This window comes from Olea europaea, unplaced genomic scaffold, assembly GCF_002742605.1.
Source record: "Olea europaea var. sylvestris unplaced genomic scaffold, O_europaea_v1 scaffold3298, whole genome shotgun sequence".
NCBI classification, from domain to species: Eukaryota; Viridiplantae; Streptophyta; class Magnoliopsida; order Lamiales; family Oleaceae; genus Olea; species Olea europaea.
The window spans coordinates 15811-35273 of NW_019251910.1; the positions used below are offsets into that span (position 1 = coordinate 15811).

The 19463-nt window shown below is 34.5% G+C and overlaps 3 protein-coding genes and 1 long non-coding RNA gene across 5 annotated transcripts in view; 2 read left to right on the top strand and 2 right to left on the bottom strand.

Moving 5' to 3' along the window:
* Nucleotides 1-4997, top strand: part of LOC111385815 (oleoyl-acyl carrier protein thioesterase 1, chloroplastic-like) — a 6065-nt gene extending 1068 nt beyond the window's left edge. Inside the window, exons 2-7 of the mRNA XM_023010236.1 lie at nt 1484-1617; nt 1713-1826; nt 2965-3060; nt 3858-3945; nt 4018-4086; nt 4488-4997. Of these exons, the coding sequence (XP_022866004.1) occupies nt 1484-1617; nt 1713-1826; nt 2965-3060; nt 3858-3945; nt 4018-4086; nt 4488-4763 (777 nt within the window). The 3' untranslated portion in view covers nt 4764-4997. The remainder of the gene's footprint in view (nt 1-1483; nt 1618-1712; nt 1827-2964; nt 3061-3857; nt 3946-4017; nt 4087-4487) is intronic.
* A 1580-nt stretch (nt 4998-6577) lies between these two features.
* Nucleotides 6578-8911, bottom strand: LOC111385818 (cell division control protein 45 homolog). The gene has a single exon (XM_023010240.1). The coding sequence runs from the start codon at nt 8537-8539 to the stop codon at nt 6755-6757; it is 1785 nt and encodes a 594-aa protein (XP_022866008.1). The 5' UTR covers nt 8540-8911; the 3' UTR covers nt 6578-6754.
* Nucleotides 8912-10478: 1567 nt separating this feature from the next.
* On the bottom strand, nt 10479-14872 carry LOC111385816 (RPM1-interacting protein 4-like). Of its 2 annotated transcripts, none has more exons than XM_023010238.1 (4): nt 14666-14872; nt 11196-11738; nt 10897-11082; nt 10479-10809 (listed from the first exon to the last, which is right to left on the bottom strand). In XM_023010238.1, exons 1-4 carry the CDS (start codon nt 14669-14671, stop codon nt 10786-10788), a joined length of 759 nt encoding a protein of 252 aa, XP_022866006.1. In that variant the 5' UTR covers nt 14672-14872; the 3' UTR covers nt 10479-10785. The 2 variants fall into 2 exon arrangements, with proteins under 2 accessions (XP_022866006.1, XP_022866005.1); XM_023010237.1 differs by having other exon boundaries at nt 11196-11741.
* A 3713-nt stretch (nt 14873-18585) lies between these two features.
* Nucleotides 18586-19210, top strand: LOC111385819. The gene is made up of 3 exons (XR_002701111.1): nt 18586-18733; nt 18900-18990; nt 19070-19210. It is a non-coding gene; the product is annotated as an uncharacterized LOC111385819 (long non-coding RNA).
* The last annotated feature ends 253 nt before the right edge of the window (nt 19211-19463 follow it).

Here is a 19463-nt window from a genome sequence, read left to right on the forward strand (position 1 = left end):
AATTTTGAACCCCCCCCCCCCCTCCCTTCCCCCTCTTCAATTTTATCCTTTCACAAGATATCTCATTTGACTCTTAACTGCTTTAAAATGAAATCATAGCCCCGTATGTAATATTTATCCACCTGTATTGTTCAGTGTGCCTCTATTTAAGCATAAAAATCGGAGCTTTATGCCCTTTCTGCTGTGAATTTGATGATACATGCCTGAGCATAAATATAAATTTTGCAAATTTGTGGGTTTTTTTGAAGTTTTTCTGAATCATTTGGACGTTTTGGAAAAAATTAGTTATCGATATTATAAAATTTTTTGATGACTTATTTTGCAGAAGACAAGGCACATCTTAATCGTGAATTTACGAAGTTAGAAAATAAAAAAATTTGGTAGCTATCAAAAGTGTGAAAGTTGGCAATATGTATGTTTTTCTGAAAATGTGAATCTATTTTTAGTTTTAATTCTTCATAAACAATCTCGTTCAATTGTTAAACTGATAGAAAATAAAATCAAAGTCGAATACATCTCGTTCAATCTATTTGTACTCTTGCTTCACTTGTTTTTTGCCATTTGCATACAGTTGGTTTTGAATTTAAATTCTCAGAAGTCTAAATAATTTATAAACACATAACCCAAAAGGAAGCAAGAGAATGTTAGAAATTTAACTGATGGACCCGTCTCTCTCTCTCTCTCTGAGCTTGTTCAATGTTCTCTTGGTTCTTATCTCTATATTTTCTGAAAATGTGAATCTATTTTTAGTTTTAATTCTTCATAAACAATCTCGTTCAATTGTTAAACTGATAGAAAATAAAATCAAAGTCGAATACATCTCGTTCAATCTATTTGTACTCTTGCTTCACTTGTTTTTTGCCATTTGCATACAGTTGGTTTTGAATTTAAATTCTCAGAAGTCTAAATAATTTATAAACACATAACCCAAAAGGAAGCAAGAGAATGTTAGAAATTTAACTGATGGACCCGTCTCTCTCTCTCTCTCTGAGCGAGCTTGTTCAATGTTCTCTTGGTTCTTATCTCTATAACGAGAAAACTGATCTCTGCATTTTTATTGTCTAGTAAAAGCTTATTAGTTATTGTCTGTTTGCTAATTCTGTGTTGTCAAAGTGCTGGTTCCTCCATTCTACTCTTTTACAAAAATAAGTGATTCAAATCTTCTCACGCTTTTTCTTCCTTTAATTGTTGTAGTATTCTTCTTTCTCATTTTCATTTTTCTTCTCTTCTTCTTCCTCACACTTTTCTTCTTCTTCGCAAATTTCGCCTTTGTTGGTATTCTTCATCTTTCTCTTTATTTTCATTTTTTTCTTTATTATTTCATGTCTTCACATAATTATATGCCATAAGGAATGGAAAATCTTGTCACATCCTCCGCCAAGAATATTTAGATTCTCTATTTCCTACATTATTGTTGATACTGCAACTATGTTTTTTCCTTGATTTATCTCCCATTGTTTTCTTATTAAAATCAACTGTGCAGGAGGTTGGCTGCAACCATGCTCAAAGTGTTGGGTTTTCAACTGATGGATTTGCAACTACACTTACCATGAGAAAATTGCATCTCATATGGGTGACTGCTCGTATGCACATCGAGATCTATAGATACCCTGCCTGGTAGCGTAAATAGCTCTGACATCCTAATGTTGAATTCAAGTTTTATTGATGACAACATTCTTATCTATATTTCATATAAATGATTTGTGAAACAGGAGTGACGTGCTTGAAATAGAGACATGGTGCCAAAGCGAAGGAAGGATTGGTACAAGACGTGATTGGATTCTCAAAGATTATGCTACTGGTGAAGTCATTGGAAGGGCTACCAGGTGAATTTTATATATTAGGTTTAACCTATATGTATTTAAGCTGTGAAGAATAGAACAAATTAAAGATATATAAAATAAGAAACTATTTAGGCTGTTCGTGTACACGAAGTACTTGTGCATCCACAACAAAACTTATACTGGACAGATGCATGCAGAACTAGTTAGTCGTGTGAGTATGACACTGACCGATAAATGATTTTCTTCCAAAAATCTCTTGCAGATTGACCCTACCATCCTTATTCTTACTATAGCTAAAAGGACATTCTATGTTAAAACATTCAGAGTCCAAAGCACTCCCTTTCTTTAACTTATGATCCCTTCCTGGACCCATCTATTAAAAATGTGTCATCAACGAATTACATATAATGAGTAATCTGAAATTGGATATCTCTTGTAAGCTCATTCATGACTAAAGGGAAAATGTAAGGAGGCAAAACTTTTATGGAAACCTACAATGATAGTAAACATTCTTATCTGCAATGGAGTTTGACAAATCTCACTATCCCTGGGAGAAAAGTTGCAGCCCATAAAAATAGAGTATCCAAAACCTGAAAAGGAAGTGATCTTCACTTGTGTCACCATATCACCTGTTTTCTTCACCCACCAAACTCTATTGACCAAATATAATATGAAGTTCAGAAGAGATGGTGATTACAAGCTATTCATGGAAGTAGGATATTATTATGTTTCTAAAGATGTAACCCCTATGCCACATAATAGCTTCAGACACTTCGAAACTGCAGAGGGAAGAACTGTAAGCTATTGAAAGCTTGCTGGTCTTATGTGGGAATTTTAAGATCTGAAAAGGTTCTTATACTTGGTAGTTTAAATAGTGTTAACAGACAAACTATGTAAACACTGCTGTACATTTCCCAGGAATTGGCATATGATAGTAACTTTGAGTAAGTGTGGCACAAATAATTTGAGTACTATTTGCATTTTCTATGACAGATGGAGAGCCATTATCTTAATTTTGCTATTTGAAGATGTGCTGATTTGAAACATAACATGTTATGCTTTCCTCTGTTAAGCCCATCTATGACGGCTGTACTTGCATTAATCTTGGAATTCTCATGTACTTGCTAGATCTTTTCTTCATTACTTCCAAATGAATCACCTTTACAACTTCTCATCGCAGCAAGTGGGTGATGATGAACCAAGACACAAGACGGCTTCAGAAAGTTACTGATGATGTCCGTGATGAATATCTAATTTATTGTCCCAAAACACTTAGGTTGGTATTTTGTTTACTATTAGGCTTTTTCACTTAATGATTGAACAGTAATGTCCTTTGTTCTAAAGAAATGACATAATTTTCATAGAGATCATAATTGTCATTTTTTTATTTTCTTTACTTTTTTGAAGATGATGATATGGTCACTTCTGCTGCCTTTTGTCCAATTTTCATAGAAAGTTACTTTTTTGCTTTTTGAATTTGCTTTTCTTCATCTGCATCTATCTTGTGTTAATGCACATGAAGAGATTTTCTTGGGGATATTTTCATACTGCATTTTGCATTCATCATTCAAGTTAGTTGTCATTGTTCCGATTATCAGGATATCTTTCTTCCCAAAATTTGTTTTACTTAATACAAGAAATGAATTTCCATTTTAGGAGTAATTTTGCTTTTCTTTTTGTTACTTTGACTCTTCTAAATGCATGAAATATCTGTGGTTGACTCTTGAAACTTGAACCATGAACACATATCTCTGATATTTTGCATCGATCAATAAAAATTTATAAATAAAAGCATGTCAACAATGTTGTATTTGTTCTACTTCTATTTCAACTAAAGTTGAATGTCCAATTTGAACAGTGTGGATTACATTGGAAATCATTTTAACATGAAAACCCAGCAAACGAGTTCAAAAGAATTTTCTGTATTCTACATTGATTTCAATGCATTTATTTTTGCTCGTACAATTAGCTTTATCACACTACTACACTTCCTTGTCCTAAAATGAGACCTTTTTGTGCATCGTACACCAATCTTAACATGTACTTTTACTGCTGTCTTGTTGTGGATGCCAGATTAGCATTTCCTGAAGAGAATAATGCTAGCCTGAAGAAAATAGCAAAACTAGAGGACCCTGTGCCACACTATAAAATTGGGCTTGTGGTAATATCAATTTGTTTTGATGTGTGGCAGAGCTTTACTTTTAAGTACTTATCACTTTTTATTAATTTGCAGCCAAGACGAGCTGATCTGGACATGAACCAGCATGTAAACAATGTCACATACATTGGATGGGTCCTGGAGGTTCGTAAAACTTCATCAGTACATCGTTATCTGTGTTCTTGCTTCGACTTATCATCTCTTGAATATGCTTAGAAGTATAGTTGCAATGCAACTAGATCTAGAGAGTTAGAGACTGGGAATGAATCAGTTTATTTATTTTATTTTACTTCCATTTTTTATAATTGTTGCAACATGTTAATTTGGAGGACCAATATCCTTAATATATTTGCTGAACATCAGCTCCTGAGCTCTTTATTATTCCACATGTATTCGTATGCTATATTGCATAGTAAAAGGAACTTCAATTAACCGACTAGATTCCTATCTTGGTGACTCCTTTTTTCAGCATCCTTGATTTTCCTTCTTGCTATATGTTAGCTACAGATACTTAATTGCTAATCAAGGATTCATTTGTCTAACAGAGTATGCCTCAAGAGATCATCGACACTCACGAACTGCAGACTATTACTTTAGATTATAGACGTGAATGTCAGCAGGATGATGTGGTCGATTCCTTGACAAGTCCCGAGTCAATAATGGACAACGCAATTTTAGAGCTTGAGGGAACTAATGGATCTGCTACTGGTATGAAAGATGAAAACGACTGCCTTCAGTTTCTTCATCTGTTGAGATTATCTGATGGCTCTGAAATTAATCGTGGGCGCACAGAGTGGAGAAAGAAACCTGCAAAAAGATGAGCTTTGTAACTAGCTCTACTCTACACATCTTTTAGCAGTCTAATCTTATCATCTGGAAATTTTTTTCCCTTTTTTCTTTTCGTTTCTTGTTTTTAGTACTTTCTTGGGTGCTACCGGTGGATTTTGCTTGAAATTCAAGTTTACACATTCGGAAAAAGAGGATTAATTTCAGTGACCTTAAATTGTGCATCTATTTTGTATCCAGTTAAAGAAATTTATCATTGTATTAAATTACTAGTGTTTGAAGTATTTTCTGAAGGATCAACAGCAAATCAAGCTGGAACTCCTTGTCTTATCCCTAATGAGACTAATGACTCCGGTCTCGACTGTATCCCCTCGACTTGAGGCCGTGTAAAAGAGTCTTTGACACGAGCTCAGCCGGATTTGAAATGCGAGCAAGTGTTATAGTTGAAGACTATCGTTATAGGTCTCCTAGTAATAATGGATTCGAAATGCTTGAGATGCGAACAATTGCATTCACATAGACTGGCGCGTAAAACCACAAAATTGGTTCCACGGTTAATGACGAAAACTCTTTGTTAAAAGGAAAAAAAGGAAATGTTTTCTATCTTACTGAACAGATGAATAATCTATCTTACTGAAGAGATGAATAACATAAAGTGAAAAATTGAGTAGTAGTTTCCTGCTAGAATTAACTTAAAGTTGAAACTCAAAAAACCTGTAGAAAATTATCAGGTCACATTACTGTGCAGCCATTGGGATTTTCATCGCTGAAGTAGCCATAGTGTGACTGCGAATGATGGTACGGGGATGGTGGTGGTGGTCCATGATAGAAATCTGGTGGAGGAAAACCAAGCTTCCGTGGTGGCCCTGGAAGAGCATGGTGGTGATCTGGTGGAGGAAGACCAAGCCTTGGTGGCGGCCCTGGAAGACCATGGTGGTGATCTGGTGGAGGAAGACCAACTCTTAGTGGCCCTGGAAGACCATGGTGGTGATCTGGTGGAGGAAGACCAACTCTTAGTGGCCCTGGAAGACCATGGTAGTGATCTGGTGGAGGAACACCAAGCCGTGGAGGTGGTGGCATTGGTGACATGTAGTCATGTGAATGCGGTTGCGCCACCATATACCTGGACGGTTGATGGCCCGGCGGACCATATTTAGAAGGATCATCATAATAGTAATCATCATAATATCCACCAAAGTTAGCCCTCCAAGTCCTAGCATTTGTATATTCAATACTTCTCAATCGGTGTATATGCGAAGACCTATCAAGTTCTTCCACGAATGGCCCCATCCGTGGTGGTCCATATCCATGATGATAAGCCATTTCTTGATGTGGTGGTACTGGAGGCGGAGGCGGTTCTTCTGGTGCTGCTGGTGGAGGGTCTGAAGATGGTGGCTCTTTCTCTGGCGGCGGCGGTGGTGGCGGCTCAGGCTTCATTGCAGGAGGCTTTGGACGAATCATAGAGAAATCCATAGTTTGAAAACCCCCACAAAAACCCTAGGCAAATATTTAGGCATTTAAATTTATAAAGTTTGAATCAAAACTTGGAAACAAAATATTTGCATGAGTTGTAAAATAATTATTTTTGATTTTAAATTATAGCTTTGCTATTAATTTATACAAGGAAAGGGTTATTAACCATTAATACATTCTCGTTTCTACAGCTGCATAAAAGATTTGGTAAGATTACCTTCAACAAAATATTGTTCAGTGTTTTACTTAAATAAGCATAGGCTCGATCAATAGTTACCTTAGGGTAACTACGAATAATTTATTTATGACATTATTAAGTTTTCAGATAGAGAAAAAATGATTCGATCACAAATGCAAGAACTGAAATTTGTTACTATGTCAAGTAGTCAAACAACTCTTTAATAACCCACGACTCAATCATGTTATTATCTCGCATCGTTACAGACAAGTTAGAACTAATCGACGAAGTATTTTCTTAATTAAAAATACAGGCATCCACGAATGACAGAATCACAATTCAAGTAAAAGAAAAAAAATTAAATTGATGAAGTTCTTATAAAAGCTTCTCTGTCAACCTGATCATGAATGAATTTACAGCTACTGCATCCAAAACTATCCATGACGATTCAAACAGCTCGTGGAAGTACTCAGCTCCTGTCTCTTCGGCAGCACTTCTGAAAGCCAATCCAAATGCATTTCCTTGAACTGCACCTAGCCGCAGCTTCCCACAAACTCCGACTATCAATACCTTCTTTCGCTCGTTAGTGTAGCATACACAGACCAAAGGCTTCATTCTTGCTCCCTTCTCGCGTAAAGCATCCATCAGAAAATAACCAAATTTAGTTAAAGCCTGAGGGTGGCATAGGAGTTCGGCATCAGCTGAATCTTCGAGTTTCACCCACCGGAATTTACTCCCACTTCTTATCGATCCTTTCTTGGTTATGGCTGTACTGCCTTGTCTAAGAACTGCTCTCTGTACCTTGATAGCTTGTCGCATTCCCGTTTCCAGCTTCTCAAGTTTGCTTAGGGACAAGGCATCATAAGCTACTCCAAACTGCTTTGAACCAGAGGAGCCATCCGATTCTATAGATGCCTCTAGCAGGGCAGTCACACCATATACCACATCTGCAGCAGAGATTTTCGAGCTATACCCATGAAGTAGCAAAAAACCTCTGTAATAAAAATCAGTAAGCCCAAACTCAGGTAGATATTGTTCAAACATATCCTTCATTCTATGTTTGATCTCTACACTCATATACTGGAACTTCTGTTTGCACTCCTCCCTCGCAAATCCCATTCGAGCTAAAAGAAGCTGCATCTTTTTCAACCCGTTGTCACTCCAAGTTTTCAACTTAGTTGCAATGTAGGACGAGCATAGCATTGAATCGAACAAGTTCCATTCTTGCAATAACATCAACCTTGGTTCATCCTCATAAGCTATTCGAGAAGTATCAGGAGCAGTAACCTTTGTCCCATCCTTGAGAGTCACCGAGGTAATCGCATCCAAGTTTCCCGAGCTATTGATATGCTGCTCGAGCTCCATTACACCAGCCTGGTACCTTTCATCTGTTGACCTCTCGTGTACAAACTGGTCAGTCAAAGCTACACAAGCCAGCCAAAGCAACACATTAGTATTCTTCCTCAATAAATGAGATAGCTCGTACATCAAGCACCCTGATGGCTTCCCGTGGAAAGTACCCATATAATAATATTCTCTTTTCAACTTTCTAAAAAGCTTAACTGGATCGCTCTCATTTTCCTCCGAAAATCTCCTCCTCTTTCGAGTACCATCCCCACCATCCTCTTCCTCACTATCACTCTCATCCTCGCTATCTGAATCATCTTCAAACTCATTGTCACTGTTCAAATCACACTCGTTGGCCAAAGCAGACACATCGAAGTCATATACCAAATCAGCTTGGTGCTCATCGTCCTTTGCATAGAGCACAACTACAAGATCATTCTGGCTACTTAAATTATGCAAATGAATCGGCCTATGACTATCAACAACAAAAACACGTGCAGAGGGACCAATTTCAAGATCCCTCCTAAGATCCCTATGGCACCCCCAATTTATCAGCAATATTGTAATGGGTTCATCCGAAGACGAACTCAAAGAAGGCCCTGCATACTTATGGATTTCCTTGAAGCTCGAGACTGGGTAGCAAGCATACCTAACCGAATCGGATTCAAGAACATGACCTATTATTTTTAAAGCACATAGCGAATCGACATCAGAAGTCGAGGGGAAAATTAGCAGAGGAGTGGAGGAAGCCGAGGCTCGTGCCGATTCACGTAACCGAGTATAAAATGACTCTATACTTTGCTCTCTGACCATAATTTTTTCTCAAACGGATACCCAAAACTTCACTAAAATTCAATCTTTTCTCTAAAAAAAAACAACTGGAAAATCACGAAATGGTGAAACTCCACCTCAGCATTGAATCATTCACTCAGATCCAAGCATGGATTTTTATGGGATTTCAAAATTACGCAAAAACATGCTGTTATTTCATTGAATTCACTTTGGATTTAGTTAAATTAACGTTTTGAAGAGATACCTGAACCCTGAAGTTAGGTAGTTGAAGATGAGATTGAGAATTTCTGAGCCCTCTACTGCGGCTCTTCTGCTCTTTTCCAATCCAGGGAGAGAGAATCAGAGAGAGGGTTTGAATTTGTTTGAATAATCGGCTTACTTTTTCTTGAATAGTTTCAAATGGAAATGAAAATTTTGAAGTTTTTGACGAGCGCCAACATTTGGCGGTGAAATTAAGGTTTCGCATCTGCGAAATACATGTTTACGGAAATGCCCCCCTTTTAGTCTTTTAAGGCATGTTTGATCTCGTTTGGTACACGTTAATATAAAAATAAGAATGAAAAATATAGTCGTTACGAGCTCCGCACAAGAGATAGAAAGTCAAATATGGTAGTTTGATGTGATGGATAACGGTCATATTTTTCATTTTAATGGACAAATAATGAGAAACAAACGAGGGCTAAAATTCCATTTCCAACCAAAATGATATATTTGATAGCAATTTTTTTTCCTTGGAATTTGTTTTTCTCCAACCCCTCACGTGATCGGATTTTCCATTGTTTTAAGGAATTAGTTTTCTTTGGTTTTTTGTGGGAAAATGCTTTTTCAGTTTTCATTTTTCATTTTTTTTAAAATAATTTTCAGCAATAAGATCAAATTCTATTCACAATTGTAAAAAATTTCATTCCTTTAATCGACAATTTTCATGAAAAATAAAGCCAAACGAAAATCAAAAGATCCAAAATTTTAACATTTTTCAGATGAAAAATTATATCAATCAAACACATTTAATTGAAAATTCCATTAAAACAAGTTTTAGACAATTTAATTATCTAAAATTCATTTTCTTTCCATCCAAATTTCATTCTTGCAATCAAATCGACTCTTAAAATTTTTCTTCATTTTAATTTTTACATCGGGTCTAGATTTGAAATAGCTTAAAAGTTAATCTCAACATGGGACAGAGATTATAGCAAGTTAAGTTGATTTCCAAAGTTCGAATTGAAATCTTGGTCAACCTCTTTCTTTGACCCAATCAAAAATGTAGAATTTGTTTTAACCCATATGTTGCACAGTATAGCGTTATATCATACATTTGTACGATATCCATTTGATAAAATTATCGACCCATCAATTTAAAATTCACCAAAAATATTTAGTGCATGGTTCGTATAGTTATTGTAATCATGCTTGATAAGTCCCTAGCATCAATCATAGTTCACTAACGACATTTCCAACGATAAAACCCCCATTTGGTGTAAAAAAAAATAAAAATCCTCTTCAATGGTACACTAAAAACACTACATCACACCAAAATCAAATTTGGTGTAACAATATTCATCTAGTTAATTTTGAAGTTTTTCATAATTTTCCTTCTCCTTTTGTGTCATTTAATTATTTAATAATTTAACTTTACTTATATTTGTTTTAACTTATTTATTATTTTTAAATTCTAATCAAGAAATAATTAATAATATAAAATACATTAAAAAATTACTCATTAATTAGTACTTTTTAATTTATTAATAAATGCAATATTTTAATACATCAACTAAAATTTTAGTAATAATTTAATTTCTGAAATAACTGAATTGTTGAGAAATAATTAAAAAGGAAATAACATAATCAAATTGGTGCAAACCATTGAAGATGAATAGATGATCAAACATATTGTAAGTTTTCTTATATACCGTGTCAATCAATCCATGTTTTTCTCCTCAAATGACAAAAACAGTTTAACTATACGAGCAATTCAATGCATTCCCTTTGCAATATAACAGGTAAAACGATACTAAAACAGTACGAATACTACGGAGTACTAGAATGAAAGAATTTCCCAATGTTTTTCTCTTTCAGTCTAGCAAGTAACAATGAAAACTGAGAGCAAACTGGAATAATGAACCAGCAAGATCTCGCATTATTGTACCAAGGCACACACTATTACATGGAATAAATGCAGTATCGCTGCATTGGAAGAGATTTCCGAGCTATTTACATGTTCATCATAGCTTGAAAGCTCGAAGGAAATCGGAAATCTACATGTTTTTTTAACACCACGGAAAGCAGCAAGTCTGCATTAAAGGAACGAGAAGGATAAGGTTGAATCCAAATTACTTTAAATTGAAAAGCTTCAAGAGGCCATCAGTTGATTGACAAACCTTTTGATTCTTGGGCTGTTGATTTTGAGCGCCGTAAGATGGATGCTTTGGAGTGCCTAACACATTTCCAGCCCCGCTATTCTTTTCCTCTCGCACTTTGTTGAAAATGTGAGTAAAATTTTCGGCAGATTGAGGATCATTCTCATCCCATTCGCCAAATACTGGAACAGCAGCACCTCCATCGAGCTGTCATTTACAATGCAATCAATTAAAAGGTGGCAACCAGTCGAGCTTAGCGATCAATTGCATAATAACTGCGTACTGATTGGAAAACAGTTAAAATCGCCGAGAACACTTACACTTTCATCTCCTTGAACTGGCTTTAACCGAGATCTTCCAGGGGTACCCTGAGTGCTTTCGTATGAGTTCTTTCCATCCCAAGCAGGAGATCCACTACCTCTCCCCGTTATCTTGGCCTGGTGATGTGGATGCAGTGGAGACCGCTCAATGTTGTCCTCCGAACCTGCACTTGGCCTCGTATGTCCACCAGACCTCGAGCCACGCCCTAAATAATTTGATTCATTAGCCATGCTCTGACCCGTATTTTCACTCACGACTGGAGAATTTCTGAACTGCCTGAAATCGCCTTCTTCCCCACTCACCCTTGGTTCCCCAGGTCTAGTTCCTGGTTTTGACGGCGGAGCAGGAGCAGGGGCTGGGGCCGGGGCCGGGGCTGGGGCTGGAGCTGAAGATGAATCAGCATTCTGGAAGATATCAGGATTCTCTGCAGGGTCATTCGGATTTCTCATCTTCCCACCCCGATTTTTCCTTGCCTTCTCAAAGTAGACTGTGTAGGGAACACTGTCTTCGCTTTCCCAGTTGCCAAATTTTGGTACATTTGACTGCTGCATCGACAATAAGAAGAAACACTTTCCATTAATAGTGGAAGCAGATATTATTCCTAAAAAATGCTAAATCCCGTCTTAAAATCCCGTCTTCAAAGTAACAAATGATGGAATCCGATCCAATTCTTTATAAGATCTAGAAAAGTTGGCAAATTTTACAAAAGCAGATTGAGTTATTCTTCGACATACCAATTGACTGACCGAAGAATTCGAAATACTTCACCCACAAAAGACCAAACAAAACAAGAAACATCAAATTTAACTTTAATAATCTTAAAGCAACAAATATGAAGACTGCTTGTAAAAACAACCAAGGTCCAACAGCAAAGAAAATTAATGCCTGATACTACAAATCGGATCTTTATTTATTGTCGAGACTAAGTGCCTCAGAGTTAACTGAAGTGATTCAATTTCGACCGAAGCCACATTTGGAGAAACACGTTTTTCTTTGAAGCTTGAAGTGTTATCTTGGCTTTATATGTGGCGCTAACACAACCGTAGGATGGAGGGTTCGTCTGCGTCTTATAAAAGGAGGCTAACCCTCACATTCCTGAACTCCCTCTCATTTGTCACTGTCTTTTCTTCTCCTCTTTCTCGTTTCTTGTTTTGTTGAAAATCCGAGTGATTTTTTGAGTGACAATTGTAGCACGAGGAGGTTGTGATGTTTTTGTTAGTGAACAGTATGTTGTGTTCTGGAACGATGTTTCGGTACCTAATTAAACTCTTGATATTGATTTTAATTCTAGTATTCGAGCCATATTCACTACATTGGATGCTAAGGATGAGTAGCGTTTATAGCTCATGGATATCATGTTGGATTATGGAAGCAGAATTACCCAAAAATGAAAAATTTCTTTAATTCAACAAACAAGATCATCAAGATGTTCACATGTATGTTATATCAAGAATAAAGGATTCCAATCTTTACATGAATCAAATTGTTAATTCTTTAATAAATTCAAAATCACGAACTTCCAATTTTTTGGATTACAAACTTTTAGGCTTTTAATTTCAAGAACTTGATGCTTCAAATCTCAAAATCTTTTATGTTATCCTCCAAAGTCGAGACTATATGGTGAGTGGACACCTTCTTCTAATTAAATTAAGAAACTAATTCTTGGATTGGACATACAAATAAAAGTAGGGCTTTGCTACAAAAACAGGGGGTCAGGACCTGATTGAACCCCACCAATAGGTGGGGGTCCCATTTTTTTGCGCGGGACCCATCCCCATGGATGGGGTTCGGTCAAGGGGTCTATCAGGCCCCCATTTTTCTAGCAAAATTAATAAAAGTAAGAAAAATATTTTTTCTCTCCAAATTTGAACACCATGAAATTATTATATTATGATTGTTCTGTTCAATCCATAAGATGTCTAGATTTCATCTAATCTCTATTTATAGAGATACAATAATTACAATCGTTCTACAGTAATAATTCCACATTCAAATAAGAATCTTAATTAAAATTCAAATGGGAATTTTAATTAAAGTCTACGTCCAATTGGTTTACATTTAACTACATATGTAGTTATAGAATTTCAATTATGATTATAATTAAGTTTACAATTTTTATAGCAATTACAACTAAGTACAAAGTTTTATTGTAATTACAATTAAACCCAAAATTATTATAATTTCCGTAATTAAGTCCCAGTACTTTACAAAGTTACCATATGGATCTGATCGGACATATATTATCCAAATTCCAATAATTAGATCCCGTTTAATCGACACTAGACCACCCAATCTAATTATTAATTTTGTTTTTTCACTAAAAGTAAAAGATTGAAATCTTGAAATATATAAAATCGCAGAAACCAAAAAAATTGTAATATTTTCCCCTGAAACTACCGTATATGTATCTTATTCCTGTATGAGATTCGAGAATTAGGTACGAGCATAAATGACCGTTTTGCCCTTCCAATTATTCCCACTAACTTAATTATCGTTTTCTTCAACGGTCTCGTGAACTAATTACAAATGCCAAAATTTAACTTCTAAGAATAAATTTTAACCGTTCAGCAGAAAATACATAAGTAGTCACTCTAGCCATTTTTCAAGATGACAATTCCCGATACAAATTCATGTTCTGTACTTCACTCATTCTCAAGTTCCCAATTCATCGAGAAATTTGACCAATTTGATGAATTAAATAACAATTAAAATCACGAAAAAAAATATACATAATCCTGTCAAGTGAAATTTAATTTTTCGTACAATTATAGTATAAAATTAAACTCGACACTTGGTCCATTTAATATACTCCAAGTGTACTAGTGTCACCTTCAACTATTTCGGTAATAAGGATTAGTGACAAACATGAATAGTGAATTGGACGACACTACAACCTTTCGATACTAGGTGCCAACACTTATACATTGATTGTGAACGAATTATTTATAATCAAAATACAAGTTGTGTCATACTGTACTCAACTTATATTATCACAATTAATTATAGGCAATTTAATTCGCAAACTCAATAATAAATAAATACAATAAATATATAAAATTGCAATTTATTATAAATCATTATTTTATCATAACAAAATATACTACATGGGCACACATCCTAACATATCAGACCCTCTAGTGGGTTAAAAGTCTCCGTGTTCTTTCCTTTTCCGCACGTTATCATGTGGCTGTGGACCGAACAATTATCATTCTTTTGTCGATCCAGGAGATGAAATAATTTAACAGCAAAAATATAATATACCCAGAATTTTTAAAGAGAAATAGTTTTAGAACATAAAAATAATTTCCTGACATAGAGAGATCGGATCAGGCTACATCAAGAATTCAGTAAAACAATCAAAGTATGTCACTTTCGAACATAACAGAGTTAAAGCAGAACCAAAACCAGGTAAAAGAATCTTAATGACAGTAAAGATAACATTAACCAGAAAGAAATATGGTAAACTTACAGCCATTTGTCTGCACCAAAACTTTGAGTCGAAACCCCAAAAAGCAGCAGAGATAATTCAAAATAATTCTTCAGAGTTCAACAGAATTCAATTTTCAAAGCTGCCCATAAAACAATTTCTTCAATAACTACTTGGGGTCATAGAGAGAGATGAAGAAGAAGAGAAGAGGAGGGAGAAGTTGGACAAAAAGAGCAAGAGTTGGAGAAGCAAATGATCGAAGAGAGGAGTTTAAATAACCTTTGACCGGCGCCACCGGTTTATGCATAGACCAGTTTGACTATTCTTCAAAATTGATTTGTAATTTTTTTTTTATTTTACATAAAAGAAAAAAATTATTTTAAAACATATAATTGTATCGAGATATGCTAGGCGGACAGCGGACTGGGCTAACGTGAATTTCATTGGACCACAATTTTTATCACTTTTAATTACATATTTTATTAATTTTTATTTAAACCTGTCGAAAAATCCATTTTGCGAGAACGAGAGCTAGGTTGACTCCATATCGACTGCAAGCATTAGCACTGTACGGATAGAAATATGGACAGCTCAATTCAAGCTAATCTAAAATCCTCATTTTTATGATTTTTTTATTCTTTATTTATTTATTTTGTCGAACAACCTATTTGCGTTATTTTACAGAATTGTTACCTTTGCCACATCCCACATGTAAAAAAAAAAAAAATTCCAGGCATAAAATATAGTTTTTATTATGTGGTGGTTGGTCTATTTAATTAGCTAGCATCCAACTTGTAACTAATTTAAATTTGATGATACTCTGTCCCTTTTTTCGTGTCACGTTCGACCTTTCAACTTGGTTAATTAATAACTCTCCAGTTGCAATTTGCATATAACCGAATTAATTGTTATCCCCTTTTTCTTTCAGTTGAACTAATTGACGAGTCGAATTATTTGTAACATCAAGTAAATTAAGCTAAATTTAATGAATAAATACTTCAAAAGTCTCTTTTCATTTATTACATTGATTAGTTCGTTCAATGTATCGAATGTCAAAGATCGCATCACCCTTTTAAACGTACTACAATCTTTTGACTAATAATCTTGTACTATGAAATTTTCACGTATACTCGACATTTTTAATGTCACTACAATAAATTTCTTACTTTAAGAAATAAATATTGCAAAAAAAGGTATTAGTTACGACAATTCATTTTTGCCCCTTTTTCTCCTAACAATAACTGCAAAAGAAGGTGTGAATATCATATCCTATTGCCTTCCATGCTTACATTGTATGACGATAGGATTTCCAACATGACTGAATGAAGATATTCAGGGACTGTTTGATAAAGGTTTTTGAAAAAAAAAAAAAATTTAGTAAATTTTTAAAAAAGTTGACGAAATATATTGTTCAAAAGTTTATGGACTTGTCTTGAGCCAATTTTTGGAGCAAAAAAATTTATTTTCTAACCGTTGACAGTCAAAACTTTGGATTGCTCCTCTCACAAGTGGGGCCCATGGTCAAAGATAAATTTGGATCATGTATGATTAAAATTATTTTTGACTCTGACTTAACTTTTTATCAGTTTTTTAAGTTTTCCCAAACGTGCGTGTCTTAAGTCAAATATATCATACTTGAATACTTTTAAGAGCATTCTGTGAAGGAACTGATTTAATGTTTTAATTGTCTAATTAATGTTCTTTTTATGTCGGCAATTGTTGGTAGAACGTCGTCTTCAATTTAGAATATATTGAGAGAGACTTGCCATTCAAAAGAGAATAAATATATTGAGTTTAATATAATTAACTGAAATAAATTAGCAAATTAAAATTAAAGTATAGTGTTTAAATATTAAATATTTTGTCTTTGATTAATTCTAATCTATGAAGCCTTGTCTTGATGTGCTTGTTTTGTTATTATTAATCTTATATGCATTGGCATTTAACTGCTTCAATTTTTATAATGTTATTTACAGAATGTATATATTTGTTTATTCGCGTTGGGTTTGTTCGTACTTGTAATATTATTACATCAAAATAACATAATGTCATGTCTTAATAATACTGTACGATCAGTGAAAATGTCAAGATTCGATTTCAGTGAGAACCTTAGTTTTTAACTACCAAAAAAACTTGGACACAAAATATAATACTATAAAAAATAAAAAGTGAAAAAGGTCACATAAATAATTCTTTTTCAAATTTTAGAGCCTCTTTGCCGCTTGATATGGAAAAAATTATAGAATTTTGAATAATTTTTTTTGAAGAATGTGTGGTTAAAATTTAAAGAAACTTTATTCACTTGTGTGCAGAATATTTTATTGTGTGAATGAGTGGTAGATAATGTTACTATATTAAACAATTTAATTTGTTAAAGGATGACAAACGTGGGCTCAATGAGGCCAGGAACTCTATAGGTCCCATCTCCATTCGCTATTGATATGATATATATTTTATTAATAAATATTTATGTTTGTATAGTCTTATTTAGTGAAAATTAAAATCATATTTTTAATAAATTTTGATAAAAGTTAAAAAATTTGTTATTGAAAAATTATGAATTCTTAAAAAATATGTGATTAAAAATAATTATTGACTTTAATTTTGGTAAAATGCAATCCCTATCAAGAGCATAATTTTTTAATCCAAAGATTGCAAATTGATTATTTAGTACTTGTTTGATAGGAATTTTGATAATTGATTTTTTTAATCGTAAGAGATAAAGTGGGTCCTACTCGTAAGAGAAAAATTCAAAAATGACGACTTGAATAATGAAATAACAGTCAAAATTTTGATTTTAATCGACTTTTAAGCTCTACCTAACAATCTCTTTGTTGGTGGTATCTCGATGATGATTTTACATTTTGCTTAGATCAAGTTAGGCCTGATGTCATCTGTGATTTGCATGGATTGCTTTTTATTAGATTTTTGAAACCAATTTTTAAATATTAAGATATATGGACATAATTTGATTAGTCAAGAATATACAAAAGTAGACCACGTGCGTACTTGTGCTGAGCAACCGGATACTTGTGCTATCGGTTGTAAGGCTACTGTTACGGCGGCTATGCCAAATTTATTCTAATTAAAATAAAATCTATTAATTTACGTGTGGAAAGAAGCACACAGGCTGTGCATGTCAGTTGAGGTTGACAATTTATCAATAATGCTACTCTTATTGACATCTTTAGGAGTTGAGTAGCTGCCCACCATCCCCTTCTTCAATGAGAGAGCATGTTTGACAGCATTTTAGAATTGTTGACGTGGGAAGGAAAAAGCGTGAAAAAAGAGGGAAAAGCAGGAACACTAATTGCTGGTATTTCTTTTCACCCAAAACCGCTCATTATCTCTACGCATTCGTCCCCAAATCTGAGTGGCCACAAACGACGCGACTTCAAATTTTTCGGCGACGACGAACAATCATCGTTACACCACCAGACCCCCTCCGACAGCAATAGACACCACCGAACTACTTCCTTCGTGTTGGGTAAGTAAAAAAATAGAGCAGACCTGTAGAATTAATTACAGATATTTATGAATTGATACTTTATAATATTGTTAGGCTTTTGAATTTTGAATTCTACATTGGTTGCAAAATTTCAATGCTGGAAAGGTGATAGTCGATGCTTTTTATTTTATTTTTTTCAATCTATGATTGAAGACGATTTCTAAATTGTGTTTCCCCTTTAGTTGTTTTTTCAAATGCAACAAGGTTCTTATCTTCCATTTGTTCGTCAATGTTCATTGGGACATACTTGGTATGTATTCGAAGAAAAAAAAAACAGGTATGTTGTTTTTCGTCCTTTAATTGCATCCAATTTTATTTAATTTAACACACACACACACACACACACACACACACACACACACACACACACATATATATATATATATATATATATATATATATATATGAAAAAAGAAGAAGTAGAAAACCGCAATATATGTGATTTTTTTTTTTTGGGTTTTGACTGTGTACTTGATTGTAGATAGTCTAATTGGTTGTTGAAAGTGTTGATTCGATTTAGCCTTGTCGACGACACGAATAGTATTCAGAGTACTGGGCAACAGGCTCTCACGACGACCACGATGAACAAATGACTAAGAAAGGTAGATTCGAAACTTTATTGAACTTGAACTTTGAAAATATACAATTACGTGTGTTCAATTACAACGGTAATATTTTTTTCCTAAAGATTTAATACTGTGTTACATTTTTTTTTTGTTTGTTGCATTGAATTGCAGCAATTTGTAATTACGTTTTCATTTCACGTAGGTTGATGATGAGACTCATGTAGTTACACAGCCGTTGGCAGCTTCAAATTCCATTGCTCCATCAATATCAAATGTTGTAGTGAACTACCCAGGTAATTATATGGTTTCCTATGTTTAAATTGCATATGTTATTTTTCCCCATATCATTGACTTTGTACTTTTTTACAATAGGTATTGCAGTATGATTCCAACCACCGATGCCACCCCCATCAACGTGTCATAGCATGTTGGATGTATAGCGCCGCTCAGTCCACGATTGCTAGAGAAATGCACACAAAAGATATCAGATTTGGACCAGCAGCAATACACAGGTAGAAACAATGAATGAAGGAAATGAACTTTTTTTACTGCTATTATTAATACTTTTGGTGGACTAAACATTAGAAAAAGGGTGTTAACGTTCTTGTGGTTTTTGTTATGCTTGTAACGACTTGTTTGGTTGTAATGAATGATTGATGAGGCTGCTGTTTTTTCATCATATGATTATGTTGAATGATTAATGAGTTGGATCGTATTGTTGTAATGCTTATACTTAGTAATCAGTTGTTAGTGGCAGGCTATTTTG

Bases quoted from the DNA above. Each gene is read 5' to 3' on its own strand.
- LOC111385818 (XM_023010240.1), bottom strand. From the start codon at position 8,539: ATGGTCAGAGAGCAAAGTATAGAGTCATTTTATACTCGGTTACGTGAA.
- LOC111385816 (XM_023010237.1), bottom strand. The intron at 11,083-11,195 runs GTAAGTGTTCTC...TGTAAATGACAG, and splicing joins CAGTTCAAGGAGATGAAAGT to CTCGATGGAGGTGCTGCTGT. The intron at 10,810-10,896 runs GTTTGTCAATCA...CCTTTAATGCAG, and splicing joins AACAGCCCAAGAATCAAAAG to ACTTGCTGCTTTCCGTGGTG.